This window comes from Salmo salar, chromosome 15, assembly GCF_965601325.2.
Source record: "Salmo salar chromosome 15, fSalSal1, whole genome shotgun sequence".
NCBI classification, from domain to species: Eukaryota; Metazoa; Chordata; class Actinopteri; order Salmoniformes; family Salmonidae; genus Salmo; species Salmo salar.
This window is the reverse complement of record NC_138305.1, coordinates 97,282,511-97,303,073: the sequence shown is the minus strand read 5'-3', so window position 1 is coordinate 97,303,073 and position 20,563 is coordinate 97,282,511. Positions and strand designations below refer to the sequence as shown.

Sequence of the window (20,563 nt, the reverse complement as noted above, 5' to 3'; positions counted from 1 at the left end):
AGAGAGTCACACACAGAGAGAGGAGAGACCCACTACTAGAGAGTCACACAGAGAGAGAGGAGGAGAGACCCACTACTAGAGTCACACACAGAGAGAGGAGAGACCCACTACTAGAGAGTCACACAGAGAGAGGAGGAGAGACCCACTACTAGAGAGTCACACACAGAGAGAGGAGAGACCCACTACTACTAGAGTCACACAGAGAGAGAGAGGAGGAGAGACCCACTACTAGAGAGTCACACAGAGAGAGAGGAGGAGAGACCCACTACGAGAGTCACACAGAGAGAGAGAGGAGGAGAGACCCACTACGAGAGTCACACAGAGAGAGAGGAGGAGAGACCCACTACTAGAGAGTCACAAAGAGAGAGAGGAGGAGAGACCCACTACGAGAGTCACACAGAGAGAGAGAGGAGGAGAGACCCACTACTAGAGAGACTCACACACAGAGAGAGAGGAGGAGAGACCCACTACGAGAGTCACACAGAGAGAGAGGAGGAGAGACCCACTACTAGAGGTCACAAAGAGAGAGAGGAGGAGAGACCCACTACGAGAGTCACACAGAGAGAGAGAGGAGGAGAGACCCACTACTAGAGAGTCACACACAGAGAGAGGAGAGACCCACTACTAGAGAGTCACACAGAGAAAGAGAGGAGGAGAGACCCACTACTAGAGAGTCACACAGAGAAAGAGAGGAGGAGAGACCCACTACTAGAGAGTCACACACAGAGAGAGAGAGGAGGAGGAGAGACCCACTACTACTAGCGTCACACAGAAAGAGAGCAGGAGAGACCCACTACTAGAGAGTCACACAGAGAGAGAGGAGGAGAGACCTACTACTAGAGAGTCACACAGAGAGAGGAGGAGAGACCTACTACTAGAGAGAGTCACACAGAGAGGAGGAGAGACCCTCTACTACTAGAGAGAGTCACACAGAGAGAGAGGAGGAGAGACCCTCTACTACTGGAGAGAGTCAGATAAAAGGAGAAGTACAGGTCGCCCCAGTCACACACAACTACTCCACTATCGTCGTTGAACTGGGAGTGTGTAGCACCTTCCTCAGATCTCTATTTTCCCGCAGTAAAGATAAGTATCATAAGGATAAGTGGACACTTTGAACTGCCCCCTCAACCATCCACTTATCTTACCCCGTCCATCCCCAGCCCATACATCCTGTAATCAACGAGGCAGAATTATATTACTGATAATATATCAAAATCTATAAGACTGAAATGGCAGACTAAATCACTGTATCTATCGCATAGCTGATCAACAGAAGCAAACCGCCAAAGTCACTTTGAATCCTTGTCTATCTACCCACTGGTACAATATCTCCTATGAGCCATAAACACAGTAATCTATCTATTGCCTATCTATGTCTCCATCAGCCAGGCAGACAGTCTATCCCCTGCAGATCAGAAAGAGCCCATGGCCTGTATTCATAAAGCATCTGAGAGTAGGAGTGCTGGTCTAAGATCAGGTTCCACCCTGATCTTGTTCATTATGATCCAAAAGGCTAAACTGATCCTGGATCAGCACTTACTACTCCGAGACGCTTTATGAATATGAGCCCAGAGTGCACTTCTGTACCACTGGTGACCCGTGAATATCTCTAAGGGTAAATAGCGAGGCCGGCCCTGTCTATCAAACCCCAAGGATTCATGGATCATTCACACTGATATCAGAACCCTCCTCACTCTTTCACCTGACACTTACAGGTTAGGTCAGTCTGCTCAAGTGGAAAATTGCTGGAAAATAGAGAGAGAGAGAGAGAAACCATGGACTACCCTAATGTAATTGCATAATTCCTTGATAGATCGAAGAGCGAGACGGGCATATGAACTTGCTTAGCTAGAGGTTACATGGCAGACGCAGACTCACCGTCGTGCTGCGTTAGAGAGAAGACAGGTTCTGCACCTAAACACCATGGCTGCTCACTTCTGTGAACTCATGACTGACATTGTGACAAGAGATTAGCCTAATCATATTAATAGCGTCTAATACTTATCAAGTAAGCATTAAAAATATTTGCTATTGTCGCTATGTGTAAGTTAAAGCGCTGGTTTTAACATGCCATACTCAGTTAACATGTCATATGACCATGCATATCCATTTCAGAAATGACTCTAAGTATGCCATAGAGGTTGACTACAAACAGGGCTGAAATAGTGCTTTAATAAAACATCCACAAGACTTCAGCATGTCAGAGCAGACAGTCTCTCATACTAGGCCTGTGTCCAAAATGGCTCCCAAAAAAGTGCAATACTTTTGACCAAAGCCCATTCCCTATAAAGTGCACTACTTTTGACCAGATGGGCTCTGGTCCAAAGTAGTGCACTTTATAAGGAATAGGGTGTAATTTGGGATACACCCCCAGAAGTCACGCTCCTACAGCTGAGCCTAGAAGTTGAGCCTGGAAGAAATCTTGTTAAAATTCTCCTCTATCGATATGTGTGGTCAGTAGGTGAGAACACATTAAGGAGATTCATATTTCATATGAAGCAGATCTATTACCTCTATATCTTTCTTAAACTTTTTCTTACCTACTTCTTGGTCCTGAATCCTACGGGTTCATGCCTTTATGGCGTGTTGCTGTAACAGCTTTAGAGAGGCCCTTGGAGATTTCAGAGTGACTTAAGGCCTTTTTAGTCCAGGAGAATATGTGAAGGGCCTTTTTAGACCAGCAAAATAATGTGTTGTCATAACTGCCTTTCTTCAACATCAGATTTGCAACGGTTTGTTTGCTGACTTCAGAGTGCTGGGGTGGCACCATGGCAGTGGCACGCTACTCACTGAGGGACCCACCCATTGTGCCTAGGCTCAACATTCCTTGGAGAAGCACCAGCCCTGCCGGCCCCGACAAGCCCCAACGAGCTGCAGATTAATGGGGTGGCGTTGGGCCATGGTGTGTTAATGTATCTGTCTGTCTCGGCTAAATGCCTGTGACTCCCTCCGCCTCCTTCCGTTTGCAGAGAGAAGTGGTGGGAAGCCACCTGTGGTGTCTTGGCTTGGAAAGAAAGGTGGTCTGGGAAGGGCTGGGCTCCGGCCGTGTTGTCCATCTTATCCAGGGGAATGTGAATGACTATCGAGCCAAAACACCAACACACCTCCCCTCTCTCAGCATGAGGTGGATAGGGGACAACATGAACATTTTGTTCTAGTATGTGTCTTATGGGTTAATGCATGAATATGCAGGATTTGGTAATTAGGCCATTCGTGTGACTGTTTCTCGTTCAAATCCTTTGTCACTTATCATATGCTCTGATTGTGACAACTTCTCTTCCCGACTTGATCAGATGGGACAGAAGTGTTGAGGAACGGGAATAATATGCTTCAGCAAATTAATCTTGAGTGTTAATTGAGAGGGGAAAGTGTGTCAAAAGCAGCTGAATGTGCAGTAAACTAACAGTGTAATCTTGACGTGTCACACAGCTTTAGGGTCATTCCACCCATTCGGTACCTTTTGAGAAGTGTAACTTTGTCAATAAAAACTTTTAATTTCACCTAATTTTAACATTCTGTCATAAAGGGCACATGTTCAACTTAATAGAAAACAAGATTTCCCATCTCTAGAGGTAAACAATTTAATAATGACTATAGTAAGTGCCTATAAATGCCAAATAAAGTAACAGGGTTGACCGTAACGTAGTTGATGATTTCTTCTTAATTCATCCATAAATCCCCTTGTGACAGGGAAGCTTGTTGTGTGCAACAGGAAGTGGCAACTAAATGCAACCTTCATTTTTGTATTTTTTATTCTTAAAACATTTCTAGCCTGTCTATCTATGGGTAATAAGGTTGAAGTGCCAATCAACATTGTGTGAAAATAACTACCACAGGAGGCTGCTGAGGGGAGGACATCTCATAATAATGTCTGGAATGGAGTGAATTAAAGGGTATCAAACACATGGAAACCGTGTGTTTGTTGTGGTCGATACCATTCCATTGATTCCATTCCAGCCATTACTATGAGCCCGTCCTGGTTAAAATCTTTCTAGAAGTCAAACAGGATGCACAGATAGACTTCAGCAAGTCTATTCATATAAAAAAAAATCTGATTTATTGAATTATCAATGTGGTCTATATTATAGGGCACTTACTTTAACAGAATTTAAAAAATCTATATTGGTGCACAATTTCTACTTAAAAGGCAGTCTTTTCATGGATTGACCATTTCTTATTGGCCACATACAGAAATCTTTTAGTAAGCTTTTTTATCAAGTGATTGCCTGTGCATCATAGAGTTGATTTGCTATCTATTTTTAGTCATGAATTTACCAATGAAACCAAATGAATCCAACTATTTGGAGGCCATTTTGTTTGTCACCCTCAAGCAGCAGAAAATGCAGTCAGTCATGTAAGATGGCTGCCATATAATAAGGGTCCATTCTTGCTTTCCAGTCCCAAGAGAGCACTTCATGCTCACTGATGTCTCAGGTCCTCTGAACAGTTCTTATATGGGTTTATTATGCTTCTGCGTTATACTCTGTATTAGGATTCAGACCCTCATATATAATTAATTGCAGTGAGTTTTTGAGAATATTATGTTATTTTGGTCTTCATGATTTCTCTGTGCAGAGTTGATGGGATTTCAGAATGTATAGAAAAGCCTACTTGTAATGGAAAACTATTTGGTATCTGTTTACTAATAGGCTGTGGGTTGAGATACCTTAGAAGGACGTCATGATATATAGACCATGCTTTACGACTAGATACTCATGTATAAAACAACCGTTCTATCACACTTTTAACTGCTTAAAGCTGAAATCTAGGATTCAAGTGACAAGACAATTTCTGTATTAATATTTCATCATTTCCATTACTGGGTGGCCACCACCGGTAGCTCGAAATACCAGTGTGGCCACCACCGGTAGTTAGTAATGCCACTGTGGCCACCACCGGTAGTTAGTAATGCCACTGTGGCCACCACCGGTAGTTAGTAATGCCACTGTGGCCACCACCGGTAGTTAGTAATGCCACTGTGGCCACCACCGGTAGTTAGTAATGCCACTGTGGCCACCACCGGTAGTTAGTAATGCCACTGTGGCCACCACCGGTAGTTAGTAATACCAGTGTGGCCACCACCGGTAGTTAGTAATGCCACTGTGGCCACCACCGGTAGTTAGTAATGCCACTGTGGCCACCACCGGTAGTTAGTAATGCCACTGTGGCCACCACCGGTAGTTAGTAATGCCACTGTGGCCACCACCGGTAGTTAGTAATGCCACTGTGGCCACCACCGGTAGTTAGTAATACCACTGTGGCCACCACCGGTAGTTAGTAATGCCACTGTGGCCACATCTCCCATTCTACACCTGTGTAGAGGTCGTGTTGAATGGGAGATGGGGTGAGGAGGAACGAGGAAGTGAATCTTTAATGAGCAGTGTGCAATAAAGATTCACTTTATAGACCCTCTGGTCAAAAGTAGTGCACTATATAGGGAAAAGTTTGTCATTTGGGACAAGTGTTGAAGAGACACCACATACAGTCTGTCTGCAGAATGATTTCAACACTCTCTGCAATGATGGAGTGGTATCACCCTCTCTTCTCTCCTCTTCCCTCACTTAAGGGAGCCCAGTGTAGTACTCCAGCCTCTGGGTGCTGTAAATCAGGGCTGGAGAGGGAGCGTCAGAGCACACACTCCCTGGTCTGCAACCTCCAGTTCAGGCTGATCTCCTCCAGCTAATCGTTCCTGGAGGTTTAATTACAAAGCCTGGTCAATAAGGGGGGAGAGGGCAGGTATAGCCCCAATACAGGGGGAACAGAATAGCCCCAAAAGCTGGTATGGGGGATGGATAGGTCCAATATGAAGTGGAGAGGAATGGAAAGGAAGTGATGGCCCCAAAAAGAGAGGGGGAGAGGTAAAGAAGGGAAAGCCCCAATACAAGAGAGGGATGGCCCCAGCTCAGGATTTGTTCAGACAGTTGGTAGGCTACTCTTACTTATTGTCTCAACACCACTCTCCCACAATGTACAATGTTATTCTCACTCAACCAGCTAGGCCATCTAAGGTCGCTTCACTCTCTTTCTTCCCAAACCATCTCTGAACAAATGCAATGCTCTAATGCTATCGGTACTAGATAATATTGAGAATAGTATCAACGCCTGCCTGCTGCTGGGTAACGATCATAGACGTAATGGCCAGGGATAGAGCCCCTAGTGGTGTATAGCAGGTCTTGCAGCTTTGCAATATAGTTGGCTTCCAATTCAGTTGAACCTGTGTGACATCTCCTGGCAAGATGGGTGAAACTACATCTCCCTTAGTCATTTTAGAAAGCCAGAACAGTACCACATGTTTAAAAACTTCAAAAAGAGAAACACCTTTATTTAAGCTTGAGGCCCTAGTTTTCCATTCACTACAATATGTCTTACCAGGTCAAAATGGACTTCCATTTGCCTGTGATGGGGACTAGAATCATGACAATAACAAAGATATTATTTTTAAAACAAAACCTAATTTTACAAAAAAAAACATTTTACTGTCTTTACCAAAAACAAGATCACGTCACTTAACTTAGGGGATCACAAATGCATGCAAAACTACCAGTAATAAAAACGTGAATGAAGTAATCATAACTGCTGCACTAGACAGGCACCAGTTCTGCCTCTACTCCTAATTTAAATGACATTTAAAATATATATTAAAATAAATTTAGCAGTAGAAAACTGACTGCCATAAAACTGCTTTGACACAACTAACAGTCTGACAGTGATGCAATAGTAACTACTGGTTCTCTATAAAAAACCTTACATCTATACAGATAACTGTTGTTTCTCCTATATTTCAGGCTTCCTCACTCCAGTGTTTATAAATACAGAATGTCATCATAACCTCGTCCCAGATCTGTTTGTGCTGTATATCCCAGTCCCACGGTCGTTGATATGACAATGACTGACTCAGTGGCCTTGTGATTAGAGTGTCCGCCCTGAGATTGGAAGGTCGATCCTCAGCCGAGTCATACCAAAGACTGTGAAAATGGGACCTAGTGCGTCTCCGCTTGGCACTCAGCATTAAGGAGATAGATTAGGGGTAAGGGCCTGCGATAGACTAGCGTCCTGTCCAGGAGGTGTACTTGTATATCAAGCTGCCTCATCTGTAGCGTGAGTAATGTACCCAGATGCGCCTATGAGCTGTTCCAGCTTGCAGAAGTCAACGCTTGTGCAAGTCTACTTACTTACAGGAGTTGGAAAACCAGTACAAACTGATCTGGGACCAGGCTACCATAATGGAGCTTGAGACGCTCCAATAAAAATTTGAATGAAAAGTACCCCACTGAGTAGAGAGATACTGAATTCCAAACCTACTGCCTAGCCATGCCTGTAGATCTGAACGCATTAGACAGATGGAAGCAATAGCTATTACCATACTGGTTATATTTATCTAATGCTCGCAGAAGTGCCTAGGCTGTAGGGGTCCTTTTGGATCAGAAATGGTCATCTTCACTGAAGATGCCAGAGGTGAATAGAAACACAACATGGTATGATATTATAGAGTAAGTATTCATTCACAAACATGGGTCCCTTCTGGGTCAGAAAAGGGCAACGTTGAGAGGTCAACCATCCTGCTTCATCTGCTGCTTATGATGACCCCTTCTATAAAAAAAAAAACACCAGACATGAAATATGACAAGCTGGATCAACGTACTCAGGACATTTGATAAAAAGGAATTAAAATAACACAAGAGTTAGGAAAGACCGACTCTTCGGAGTGAATGAATATAGAATAGGCCTACATACAGTCCTGAACATTCACTGAAAAGACTATAGGTCACTAACATAGAAATAGAATACTAGAATGGACATTAGTAATTATATTTCTATGGTTACTATGCCCAAAACGGTAGCTATGAGAGGTTCTAGAGTTAAACAACATATGACCAGTGTATCAAATGTGACATATATTTAGACAGCATTGAATCAAACCCATAACAAGGACTGGATGGATGTGTGGGGGACACAACAGAGAACAAGAAATGTGCCATGAACTCCCTAATGGTCTCTACATTAAGGTTGGATCAGCTAGTTATACTGGTCTATTAGCTGACGACCATTCCCTAACAAGGTAGTCCAGGAGCTAGCGAGCTACAAGCAGTAGCAACAGAACCAACTTTGAATGAGTCTGAGTGGTTCAAGGCCACAAGGATGTGTGTTCACCATTGTCCTTAAAATAACTTCATGTCCATAGTATGACCTGGTTGGCCAATGAACACTGAGGCTGCTTGTGGAACAAGAAGAGTGTCCTAGGTTACTGATCAGTATTCTGCCCTACCAAGCAAAAAGGCAGTAACTGCTCGTTTGGTCAAAAATGTGTTAATGTCATTTTTTGCTACATTAAATGCATGCTTAATCATGTGGACAAGTATCCTGCCTCTACTGTATTGTGTTTTGGAGAAAATGGGGGTCATGTTAGCAGTTACTTCATAAAGTTCCTGTGAAACAAAGGTAAACAAAAGCCATATTAATCAGTTCCACGCTATGAGCAGTTACTGCCTTTTTGCTTGGTAGGGCAGAATTGCCCAATGGTGAGTTTCCACAAACACTCAATGGTAAAAAATCAAAGCCAGGGGAGCATATTGGTTTGACCAGGCCAACCTTACATTGAGTGTCCATGGATCATTCACAGTCAAAAAAATACTAGTCCAATTGAGGCTACAACATATCAGTTTGTGAATTCATTATTGCCATAGTAATATGACAGCTTGCCCAAACCTCTCCCACTCTAGGTCTTGTACCATGTACGTAACAATACAAAAATTTGAATAAAATGAGTAGAAAATTATTCACTATCCCATCAACAGGATATGAGTTCAGTGGTGAGAACAGCATAAGGTTTGGTGTCTTTCTCTTGTGTCTTAGCCAGGTTTATCTGGGCTGAGGGACGACACAGTACTGGTCTGCTCCAGTATGTGGCATCATTGAGCGGAGGACTGCTGACTGTGTGTTAGGTGGGGGGGGGTTCTCCGAGGGGTCAGAGGTTAGACAGCCAGACGGCTGTTCTGCTGCTGTAGGGGGCTCCAAGTGGCCTGGTGCCCAGGTGCATCCTGGGAGTAGGCTCCTCCTCTGCTCTCGCAGGAGAATGACTGGTTCTCCTCCTTGGGAAGGCTGGTCCTCGCTCCACACAGACGCCGGTGACGTAGCAGACGGTCCGTCCGTGAGAAGTTCTGAAACGAGGGTAGAGGGAGAGCAAACTCATAACCACAAATGACAGGAGTCTGTAATGTACCTACCTATTGACTCCAAACCCTGGATCATGTTCAACAGGAAAACATTGTGGAGTGCTGCAGATAGAAATGTGATGAAAAGAGCCGACATTATTCCTTATTTTACGAATCAACACTATTTTTATTTGTCAAGTGCCGAATATAAGGGTGTGAACTTAACTGTGAAATTCTTGCTTACGAGCCCTTCCCAACGATGGAGAGTTAAAATAGTAATAAGAGGAATGAAATACACAAGAACGGAGCTATTTACAGGGAGTACCAGATCAATGTGCAGGTGTACACGGTATCTGAGATACAGTAGATACAGTGCATTCGGAAAGTATTCAGACCCCTTGACTTTTTCAAATTTTGTTACGTTAGACTTATTGTAAAAATAGGTTAAATACATTTTTTCCTCATTAATCTACACACAATAACAAAGCAGAAAAAGGTTTCTCACATTTTTTGCAAATTTATAAAATTTCAAAAACAGGAATACCTTATTTACATAAGTATTCAGACCCTTTGCTAGGAGACTCGAAATTGAGCTCAGGTGCATCCTGTTTCCATTAATCATCGTTGAGATGTTTCTACAAATTGATTGGAGTCCACCTGTGGAAATTCAATTGATTGGACATGATTTGGAAAGGCACACACCTGTCTACATAAGGTCCCACAGTTGACAGTGCATGTCAGAGCAAAAACATAGCCATGAGGTCAAAGAAATTGTCCGTAGAGCTCCGAAACAGGACTGTGTCGAGGCACAGATCTGGGGGGGTACCAAAACATTTCTGCAGCATTGAAGGTCCCCAAGAACACAGTGGCCTCCATAATTCTTAAATGGAAGAAGTTAGAAACCACCAAGACTCTTCCTAAAGCTGGCAGCCCGGCCAAACTGAGCAATCAGGGCAGAAGGGCCTTGGTAAGGGAGGTGACCAAGAACCCGATGGTGACCCGGACAGAGCTCCAGAGTTCCTCTGTGAAGATGGGAGAACCTTCCAGAAGGACAACCATCTCTGCAGCACTCCACCAATCAGGCCTTTATGGTAGTGGCCAGACGGAAGCCACTCCTCAGTAAAAGGCACATGACAGCCCGCTTGATGTTTGCCAAAAGGCACCTAAAGGACTCTCAGACCATGAGAAACAAGATTCTCTGGTCTGGTGAAACCAAGATTGAACTCTTTGGCCTGAAAGCCAAGCATCACGTCTGGAGGAAACCTGGCACCAATCTTACGGTGAAGCATGGTGGTGGCAGAATCATGCATTGTGGATTTTTTTCAGTGGCAGGGACTGGGAGACTATTCAGGATCAAGGCAAAGATGAACAGAGGAAAGTACAAAGAAATCCTTGATGAAAACCTGCTCACTGGGGTGAAGGTTCACCTTCCAACAGGACAACCACCCTAAGCACACAGCCAAGACAATGCAGGAGTGGCTTCGGGACAAGTCTCTGAATGTCCTTGAGTGGCCCAGCTAGAGCCCGGACTTGAACATCTCTGGAGAGTCCTGGATATAGCTATGCAGCGACAATCCCCATCCAACCTGACAGAGCTTGAGAGAATCTGTAGAGAAGAATGGAGAAATTCCCCAAACACAGGTGTGCCAAGCTTGTAGCATCATACCCAAGACAACTCGAGGCTGTAATCGCTGCCAAAGAAGCTTTACTGAGTAAAAGGTCTGAATACTTAAGTAAATGTGACATTTACCTTTTTTTATTTTGAATAAATTAGCAACAATTTCTAAATACCTGTTTTTGCTTTGTCATTATGGGGTATTGTGTGTAGATTGAGGGGGAAAAACAACTTAATCCATTTTAGAATAAGGCTGTAATGTTACAAAATGTGGAAAAGTCAAGGGGTCTGAATACTTTCAGGAATGCACTGTATGTACGTACAGTGCATTCCTGAAAGTATTCAGACCCCTTGACTTTTCCACATTTTGTAACATTACAGCCTTATTCTAAAATGGATTAAGTTGAAGGCAGTTAGCCTTGTGGTTAGAGCGTTGGACTAGTAACCGGAAGGTTGCAAGATCGAATCCCCGAGCTGACAAGGTAAAAATCTGTTGTTCTGCCCCTGAACAAGGCAGTTAGCCCACTGTTCCTAGGCCGTCAATGAGAATAAGAATTTGTTCTTAACTGACCTGCCTAGTTAAATAAAGGTAAAATAAAATGTAAAAAATGTACATGAAGGCAGGGTAAGTGACTAGGCACCAGGATAGATAATATTAAGAGTAAAATAAAGAACAGAGTAGTAGCAGCAAATGATGAGTGTAAAAGTGTGTGTGTGTATGTAGTGAATGTGTGTGGGTTTTGTGTGAGTGTGTATATAGTGGGTATAGTCTTGTGAGTGTATGTAGAGTCAGTGCATTATAGTCCGGGTAAACACTAATAAACTATTTAGCAGTCTTATGGCTTGAGGGTCGAAGTTGCCTCGGAGCCTGTTGGTCCGAGAGCTGATGCTCTGGTAGGGAGCTAGGCCCCACCTTCTGTAGCGCTTTGCGGTTGAGAGTGGTGCATTTGCCATACCAAGCGGTGATGCAGCCAGTCAAGATGCACTTGATGGTGCAGCTGTAAACCGTTGAGGATCCAAGGGCCCATGCCAAATCTTTTCAGCCCCCTGAGGGGCAAGAGGCGCTGTCGTATCCTCTTCACGATGGTGCAGGTGTGTGTGGACCATGTTAAGTCCTTAGTGATGTGGACACCAAGGAAAATAAAGTTCTTGACCCGCTCCACTAGAGCCCTGCCAATGTGGATGGAGGCGTGCTCTCCCCGCTTTAGTCCACGATCAGCTCCTTGGTCTTACTGACGTGGAGGGAGAGGTTGTTGTCATGGTGCCACACTGCCAACTCTCTGACCTCCTCCTTCTGTGATCAGGCCTACCACCGTCAGCAAACTTGATGATGGTGTTGGAGTCGTGAGCAGCCACGCAATCGTGGGTGAACAAGGAGTACAGGAGGGGACTAAGCACACACCCTAGAGGGGCCCCTAAGTTGAGGGTCAGCGTGGCGGATGTGTTGTTGCCTACCCTCACCACCTGGAGGCAGCCCATCAGGAAGTCTAAGACCCAGTTACAGAGGGAGATGTTCATTCCCAGCTGGGAGAGGGCAGTGTGAAGTGCAATTGAGATTGCTTCATCAGTGGATCTGTTTTGCGTCATCTGTGTTTCTGTTGGGGAGGTATGCAAATTGGAGTGGCTTCAGGGTGTCTGGAATGATGGTGCTAATTGTGTCATGACCAGCCTTTCAAAGCACTTCATATTTACAGATGTGAGTGCTACTGGGAGGTAGTCATTTAGTCAGGTTACCTTGGAGTTTTTGTGAACAAGGTCAATGGTGGTCAGCTTAAAACATGTTGGAATTACACTTCAGAAAGGTATGTTGGTTCTACATAACATATTTCTATTTGAACGTTCCAAAACATTGTATCCTGTCCTGCTGATACCAGGTGTGTGTGTGTGTTAGGAATGGGGTAGTGTGTGTACCAGGTGTGTGTGTGTGTTAGGAATGGGGTAGTGTGTGTACCAGGTGTGTGTGTGTGTTAGGAATGGGGTAGTGTGTGTACCAGGTGTGTGTGTGTGTGTTAGGAATGGGGTAGTGTGTGTACCAGGTGTGTGTGTGTGTTAGGAATGGGGTAGTGTGTGTACCAGGTGTGTGTGTGTGTTAGGAATGGGGTAGTGTGTGTACCAGGTGTGTGTGTGTGTTAGGAATGGGGTAGTGTGTGTACCAGGTGTGTGTGTGTGTTAGGAATGGGGTAGTGTGTGTACCAGGTGTGTGTGTGTGTTAGGAATGGGGTAGTGTGTGTACCAGGTGTGTGTGTGTGTTAGGAATGGGGTAGTGTGTGTACCAGGTGTGTGTGTGTGTTAGGAATGGGGTAGTGTGTGTACCAGGTGTGTGTGTGTGTTAGGAAAGGGGTAGTGTGTGTACCAGGTGTGTGTGTGTGTTAGGAATGGGGTAGTGTGTGTACCAGGTGTGTGTGTGTGTTAGGAATGGGGTAGTGTGTGTACCAGGTGTGTGTGTGTGTTAGGAATGGGGTAGTGTGTGTACCAGGTGTGTGTGTGTGTTAGGAATGGGGTAGTGTGTGTACCAGGTGTGTGTGTGTGTTAGGAATGGGGTAGTGTGTGTACCAGGTGTGTGTGTGTGTTAGGAATGGGGTAGTGTGTGTACCAGGTGTGTGTGTGTGTTAGGAATGGGGTAGTGTGTGTACCAGGTGTGTGTGTGTGTTAGGAATGGGGTAGTGTGTGTACCAGGTGTGTGTGTGTGTTAGGAATGGGGTAGTGTGTGTACCAGGTGTGTGTGTGTGTTAGGAATGGGGTAGTGTGTGTACCAGGTGTGTGTGTGTGTTAGGAATGGGGTAGTGTGTGTACCAGGTGTGTGTGTGTGTTAGGAATGGGGTAGTGTGTGTACCAGGTGTGTGTGTGTGTTAGGAATGGGGTAGTGTGTGTACCAGGTGTGTGTGTGTGTTAGGAATGGGGTAGTGTGTGTACCAGGTGTGTGTGTGTGTGTTAGGAATGGGGTAGTGTGTGTACCAGGTGTGTGTGTGTGTTAGGAATGGGGTAGTGTGTGTACCAGGTGTGTGTGTGTGTTAGGAATGGGGTAGTGTGTGTACCAGGTGTGTGTGTGTGTTAGGAATGGGGTAGTGTGTGTACCAGGTGTGTGTGTGTTAGGAATGGGGTAGTGTGTGTACCAGGTGTGTGTGTGGTTAGGAATGGGGTAGTGTGTGTACCAGGTGTGTGTGTGTTAGGAATGGGGTAGTGTGTGTACCAGGTATGTGTGTGTTAGGAATGGGGTAGTGTGTGTACCAGGTGTGTGTGTTAGGAATGGGGTAGTGTGTGTACCAGGTGTGTGTGTGTTAGGAATGGGGTAGTGTGTGTACCAGGTGTGTGTTCGGAATGGGGTAGTGTGTGTACCAGGTGTGTGTTCGGAATGGGGTAGTGTGTGTACCAGGTATGTGTGTTAGGAATGGGGTAGTGTGTGCCCCAGGTGTGTGTGTGTGTGTATTAGGAATGGGGTAGTGTGTGTGTACCAGGTGTGTGTGTGTTAGGAATGGGGTAGTGTGTGCGTGTGTATTAGGAATGGGGTAGTGTGTGCCCCAGGTGTGTGTGTGTGTGTGTGTGTGTGTGTGTATTAGGAATGGGGTAGAGTGTGTACCAGGTGTGTGTTCGGAATGGGGTAGTGTGTGTACCAGGTATGTGTGTTAGGAATGGGGTAGTGTGTGTACCAGGTATGTGTGTTAGGAATGGGGTAGTGTGTGTACCAGGTGTGTGTGTTAGGAATGGGGTAGTGTGTGTACCAGGTGCGTGTGTGTTAGGAATGGGGTAGTGTGTGTACCAGGTGCGTGTGTATTAGGAATGGGGTAGTGTGCGCCCCAGGTGTGTGTGTGTGTGTGTATTAGGAATGGGGTAGAGTGTGTACCAGGTATGTGTGTTAGGAATGGGGTAGTGTGTGTACCAGGTATGTGTGTTAGGAATGGGGTAGTGTGTGTACCAGGTATGTGTGTTAGGAATGGGGTAGTGTGTGTACCAGGTATGTGTGTTAGGAATGGGGTAGTGTGTGTACCAGGTGTGTGTGTTAGGAATGGGGTAGTGTGTGTACCAGGTGTGTGTGTGTGTTAGGAATGGGGTAGTGTGTGTACCAGGTGTGTGTGTGTTAGGAATGGGGTAGTGTGTGTACCAGGTGTGTGTGTGTTAGTAATGGGGTAGTGTGTGTACCAGGTGTGTGTGTGTTAGGAATGGGGTAGTGTGTGTACCAGGTGTGTGTGTGTTAGGAATGGGGTAGTGTGTGTACCAGGTGTGTGTGTGTTAGGAATGGGGTAGTGTGTGTACCAGGTGTGTGTGTTAGGAATGGGGTAGTGTGTGTACCAGGTGTGTGTGTGTGAGGAATGGGGTAGTGTGTGCCCCAGGTGTGTGTGTGTGTGTATTAGGAATGGGGTAGAGTGTGTACCAGGTGTGTGTTCGGAATGGGGTAGTGTGTGTACCAGGTATGTGTGTTAGGAATGGGGTAGTGTGTGTACCAGGTGTGTGTGTTAGGAATGGGGTAGTGTGTGTACCAGGTGTGTGTGTTAGGAATGGGGTAGTGTGTGTACCAGGTGTGTGTGTGTTAGGAATGGGGTAGTGTGTGTACCAGGTGTGTGTGTGTTAGGAATGGGGTAGTGTGTGCGTGTGTATTAGGAATGGGGTAGTGTGCGCCCCAGGTGTGTGTGTGTGTGTGTATTAGGAATGGGGTAGAGTGTGTACCAGGTATGTGTGTTAGGAATGGGGTAGTGTGTGTACCAGGTATGTGTGTTAGGAATGGGGTAGTGTGTGTACCAGGTGTGTGTGTGTGTGTTAGGAATGGGGTAGTGTGTGTACCAGGTGTGTGTGTGTGTTAGGAATGGGGTAGTGTGTGTACCAGGTGTGTGTGTGTGTTAGGAATGGGGTAGTGTGTGTACCAGGTGTGTGTGTGTGTTAGGAATGGGGTAGTGTGTGTACCAGGTGTGTGTGTGTTAGGAATGGGGTAGTGTGTGTACCAGGTGTGTGTGTGTTAGGAATGGGGTAGTGTGTGTACCAGGTGTGTGTGTTAGGAATGGGGTAGTGTGTGTACCAGGTGTGTGTGTTAGGAATGGGGTAGTGTGTGTACCAGGTGTGTGTGTTAGGAATGGGGTAGTGCGTGTACCAGGTGTGTGTGTTAGGAATGGGGTAGTGCGTGTACCAGGTGTGTGTTCGGAATGGGGTAGTGTGTGTACCAGGTGTGTGTGTTAGGAATGGGGTAGTGTGTGTACCAGGTGTGTGTGTTAGGAATGGGGTAGTGTGTGTACCAGGTGTGTGTGTTAGGAATGGGGTAGTGTGTGTACCAGGTGTGTGTGTTAGGAATGGGGTAGTGTGTGTACCAGGTGTGTGTGTGTTAGGAATGGGGTAGTGTGTGTACCAGGTGTGTGTGTGTGTTAGGAATGGGGTAGTGTGTGTACCAGGTGTGTGTGTTAGGAATGGGGTAGTGTGTGTACCAGGTGTGTGTGTTAGGAATGGGGTAGTGTATGTACTAGGTGTGTGTGTTAGGAATGGGGTAGTGTGTGTACCAGGTGTGTGTGTTAGGAATGGGGTAGTGTGTGTACCAGGTGTGTGTTCGGAATGGGGTAGTGCGTGTACCAGGTGTGTGTTCGGAATGGGGTAGTGCGTGTACCAGGTGTGTGTTCGGAATGGGGTAGTGTGTGTACCAGGTATGTGTGTGTGTGTCTATTAGGAATGGGGTAGTGTGTGCCCCAAGTGTGTGTGTGTTAGGAATGGGGTAGTGTGTGCGTGTGTATTAGGAATGGGGTAGTGTGTGCCCTAGGTGTGTGTGTGTATTAGGAATGGGGTAATGTGTGTACCAGGTGTGTGTGTGTGTGTGTCTATTAGGAATGGGGTAGTGTGTGCCCCAAGTGTGTGTGTGTTAGGAATGGGGTAGTGTGTGCGTGTGTATTAGGAATGGGGTAGTGTGTGCCCCAGGTGTGTGCGTGTGTATTAGGAATGGGGTAGAGTGTGTACCAGGTGTGTGTGTTAGGAATAGGGTAGTGTGTGTGTGTTAGGAATGGGGTAGTGTGTGTGTGTACCAGGTGTGTGTGTTAGGAATAGGGTAGTGCGTGTGTACCAGGTGTGTGTGTACAGTGTGCAGTGCAGATCTCTCTTACTTGATTGCAGCGATCACACTGGTAGGGCTTCTCTCCACTGTGAACCCTCTTGTGTCTGTCCAGATGATATCGCTGAATAAACCGCATGTCACACACGTCACATGCAAACGGCTTCTCCCCTAAACAACACAAAAACACTGTTCAAAACATAGTGGTATGGATGACTTTGATGGATTTTTTACTTAAAACTATAAAACATTGTTTTTTGGTTGTGAGTGAGAGTCGTGCATATTTCTCTACTAAGTGATTGTTTTTCTGATGAATGTTATAACTGTTGCCACATTTGCTGAGTATTCCTGAGCAAGGAAGGGGAAAGTGATATCAACCTGTATGAGTGAGGATGTGCCTCTTCAGGTGGTAGCTACTGCGGAACGCTCCATAGCAGTGCTCACAGATGAAGTTCTTCTGTACTAGTGAATCATGATCATCATCCCCGTTAATATCCATCTCCACCTGCTGAGAAACCCAATGAGTGTTCAGAAGAGTACAACTTCTCATGTCTACACAAACTTCTGTCCTATAAGTGTATCCAACATTGTACATTCCATTTCCCCATCGCACACACTACTTACCTCCACTTTCTCTCTCAGTTTGTTGGGCGTTCCTGATTTTCTGTGCTTCTTCTTTGTCGATTGCATATTCTGGCTGGCCTGCATATCTTTCTCATCCAGCAGCCTGGGCGTGTGAAATGAGTGTCCATCTTTTCTGATTAACTATCGAGGAGAAAGAGGGGGGGAAAGAGGGGGGTTGTTGGTAATTCATGTTTATAACATACTCACCAAAATAGAGCTACGGCTTAGATATGGATTACATGTTTTAGATTGCTGATAGATTTACAATAATTACATAAACATCATTTCTGATTAATTGCCAAATGTAAACAACAACAGTGTTGTTCTCCATGCCAATGAACACAGAAGCACTTGTGTGTATACTACGTCCTATGGGCCTAAAACGTTAGTGTGTCTCTGTTTCTCACCAGGGGTGGGCAGCTGACTCCCGAGGGCAGGACCATGTGGCTGTGGTGGGCCTGGTGGTTGTTGTGGTGGCCGTGGTGAGCCTCGTGAGACTGCTGCTGGTGGCTTTCAGGGTTGCTGTGGTCTCTCTGACCCTGGCCTTGCTGTGACGTCAACTTCTTCTGACTGCCAGACATGTTGTTGGCCTGCATCAGGGCGATGCTGGACAGCACCGTCTCACAGCCCAGCAACCCAGCCTACAGGAACAACACAAAACAGCAGTTCAGTAGGAGCGTAGTATGGTGGCCTAGGAGGGTCATCAACCCAGCCTGCAGGAACAACACAGGACAAAACACACAGAAGCTCAGAGTCAGCGTCAAGGTCCATGCCAGGGCCGCAGTCCCAAGCATAAAGGCCCAACACACAGGGCAAAAATCCTGCGGGGACTGTAGATGGTCATTTACTGACTGTTCTCGGTTCTTTTTTTGTCCTGGTGTGACAGGCTTCTAAGGGAAAAACTGTGAGGAAGAGGGAACAGAGACAAAAAACAAGAGACTAAATAAATAGAAACAAAACAATGATGGAAGGAGAATTCAACTGACCCATTTCATGTGGTCTCGAACGGAGTTGTTGGGGTGGTGTGTCATCGCCGGTGCGTGGTTTGAATGCGTGTGTGTGTTTGGGGGTAAAGGGGTGCGTCAAGGTGGGTCACTCAGGATGAGGGGTGTGAGAAGAGACCACACTCACCCAAATAATCAGGGGCCAAGGCCTGGAAATAGAGGGTTATTGTGAGGCCAAAATGATTGTATTTTGTTTATTTTTATTTGGACTATGACTACTGGTATTCATATTCAGGCCTATATATACTAGTTACAATTGGCTTTGTCAACTCAACAAAGGAAGTTTATATCAGGCTTGGAGAAAGCAGCCACAATGGTTTGGTGTATGCCACCTCTTCCCATGGAAAACAGAAAAAATTGTTGCAATGAAGACAGAAATAAAGGTGGACAAGGACAGTTTTTTTAAATGATCTTGTAGTTCATGAAGATGATCTGATAAGGGGTGATGATTAATGTATATGCAAGTTACTCAAGAGAACATTCAATATTGACCAAAGTATTATGCTAACGATATGATATCACATTTTTGGAGTCAAGTACAAAACCAAACAAGAAAGCCTAATTTAGCCTAGCCACACAGTTGATCATCTTCTATGCAAGTACTCAAGTCTTCATGCAAAGGGCCAGCTAAAGCTGCCTGGAAGTGAGGGTCTACCTAGCTAGCTAGCTTGTTAAAGCTGCCTGGAAGTGAGGGTCTACCTAGCTAGCTAGCTTGTTAAAGCTGCCTGGAAGTGAGGGTCTACCAAGCTAGCTTCTTGTTAAAGCTCACACCCACAGCACAATGATAATGCAGTATGGGTCAAATGCATTGGATAGATAACCTATGTTTTGATATTGCAATACGCTAAGGCCTGTAAAAAAAGCAGTAGTATTCAGTGCTCTAATTAGCTACAATAATGTCTGAATACTGAGAGAGAAAATATTTGCCAGCTCAACGTTAGTTAGTTACCTAATAAGCTAGCTAGCCATCTATCTAGCTAGCTAACTAGATATCACAGTCTGCCTGAGTTTTCGAGGCCAAATACCAAGACATGGGTAAGATGAGTGAAAATATTGTTCCGCTAAATATTTTGTGAATAATCAATCATGAAGTAACGTATGAGGTAAAGCAAGGGTCTGCTGAGGTGAAGCTAGGGCAAGAAGAAGACTCACTGGTTGAGTCCCCACCCGCACGGACAACACAACAACAGGCAGGGCGTGCGTGTTGAGCAAACTACACATTGTTAAAACTCAAATTTGCCTTAAAATTCTGGGAAATAACTTAATCATATGCATTGTTAACTCTATGGTGGCTTTGTTGGGAAGTACATTTTAGAATTGGTTTACCTTAAGATTTTGTTGAGTTTTGCAGATTAATATTTCTTGTCGGAGTTCCAATTTTTCTCAGTTTACAAACACAGGAAACGCTACCGGAAGTGTTCACCCGTAGAGCGTGTCCACGTGATTTCAGAACAACGACGCATAATGTCGGCCATGTTGGCAAGGGAAAGATAATGGGTAGTTTCACATATGGAACAATGACTCAGATATTTCCGCGGATGTATAAATATGAAGCATCCTGTTTTACACTCCACCAAATATGGTGATGGGAAGGAAGCCCAGTGGCCTGCAGTGGGAGAAGATAGAGCAAGATGGATTTTGGCTGACGTTCTGCTAATTTTCTCATCGATTAAGCATTTCATCTCAATACAGTTTTCTATTTCCAAAACTAAAATATGTTACGAATAGAGTGGACTAAGTTTTGTAGACTTTACTATTTGCCAAAGTGTAAAACAATTGTGTTCTTAAGAAGGAGTGCAAAGGCGAATTGAGATATTGCACAAGCGCACTTTACCGAATAAGCGTTCCTAACAGAAATATGCAAATACATGCTGGAACGCGCCAATAGGATCTCGCTAGCTTGTTCTGGGTTCTGCCCACCTCCTTGCTTGTTCTGCCCACTATGATTAATTTGCTCCCGTTGGCAACGATAGGCTCTAGTCTATATTGAGTTAGTTATAAAACATCTTTGGTAATTCTCCCATGAGTTTGATGTGTTCATACCATTCCATTTTTTTCAGTTCTAGACATTATTATGACCGGTCCTGCCCAATTAAGGTGCCACATAAAAACATTACTGTCATCACAGTAAACTACTTCATACACCAAC

General features: G+C 45.1%; 1 protein-coding gene across 3 annotated transcripts; it reads right to left on the bottom strand.

The window, feature by feature from the left end:
• Positions 1-6,292: 6,292 nt before the first annotated feature.
• LOC106572588 (uncharacterized) lies at positions 6,293-19,837 on the bottom strand. Of its 3 annotated transcripts, none has more exons than XM_014146907.3 (7): positions 19,741-19,829; positions 18,397-18,563; positions 17,818-18,051; positions 17,411-17,551; positions 17,165-17,294; positions 16,839-16,957; positions 6,293-9,158 (listed from the first exon to the last, which is right to left on the bottom strand). In XM_014146907.3, the coding sequence occupies exons 2-7, from the start codon at positions 18,439-18,441 to the stop codon at positions 8,973-8,975; spliced, it is 855 nt and encodes a 284-aa protein (XP_014002382.1). In that variant the 5' UTR covers positions 18,442-18,563; positions 19,741-19,829; the 3' UTR covers positions 6,293-8,972. The 3 variants fall into 3 exon arrangements, with proteins under 3 accessions (XP_014002382.1, XP_014002383.1, XP_014002384.1); XM_014146908.3 differs by having other exon boundaries at positions 17,165-17,291; XM_014146909.3 differs by lacking the exon at positions 18,397-18,563 and having other exon boundaries at positions 19,741-19,837.
• Between the last annotated feature and the right edge of the window lie 726 nt (positions 19,838-20,563).

Bases quoted from the DNA above. Each gene is read 5' to 3' on its own strand.
- LOC106572588 (XM_014146907.3), bottom strand. From the start codon at position 18,441: ATGACACACCACCCCAACAACTCCGTTCGAGACCACATGAAATGG. The intron at 17,552-17,817 runs GTGAGAAACAGA...TCTCCTCGATAG, and splicing joins GAGTCAGCTGCCCACCCCTG to TTAATCAGAAAAGATGGACA. The intron at 17,295-17,410 runs GTAAGTAGTGTG...TGGGTTTCTCAG, and splicing joins AACTGAGAGAGAAAGTGGAG to CAGGTGGAGATGGATATTAA.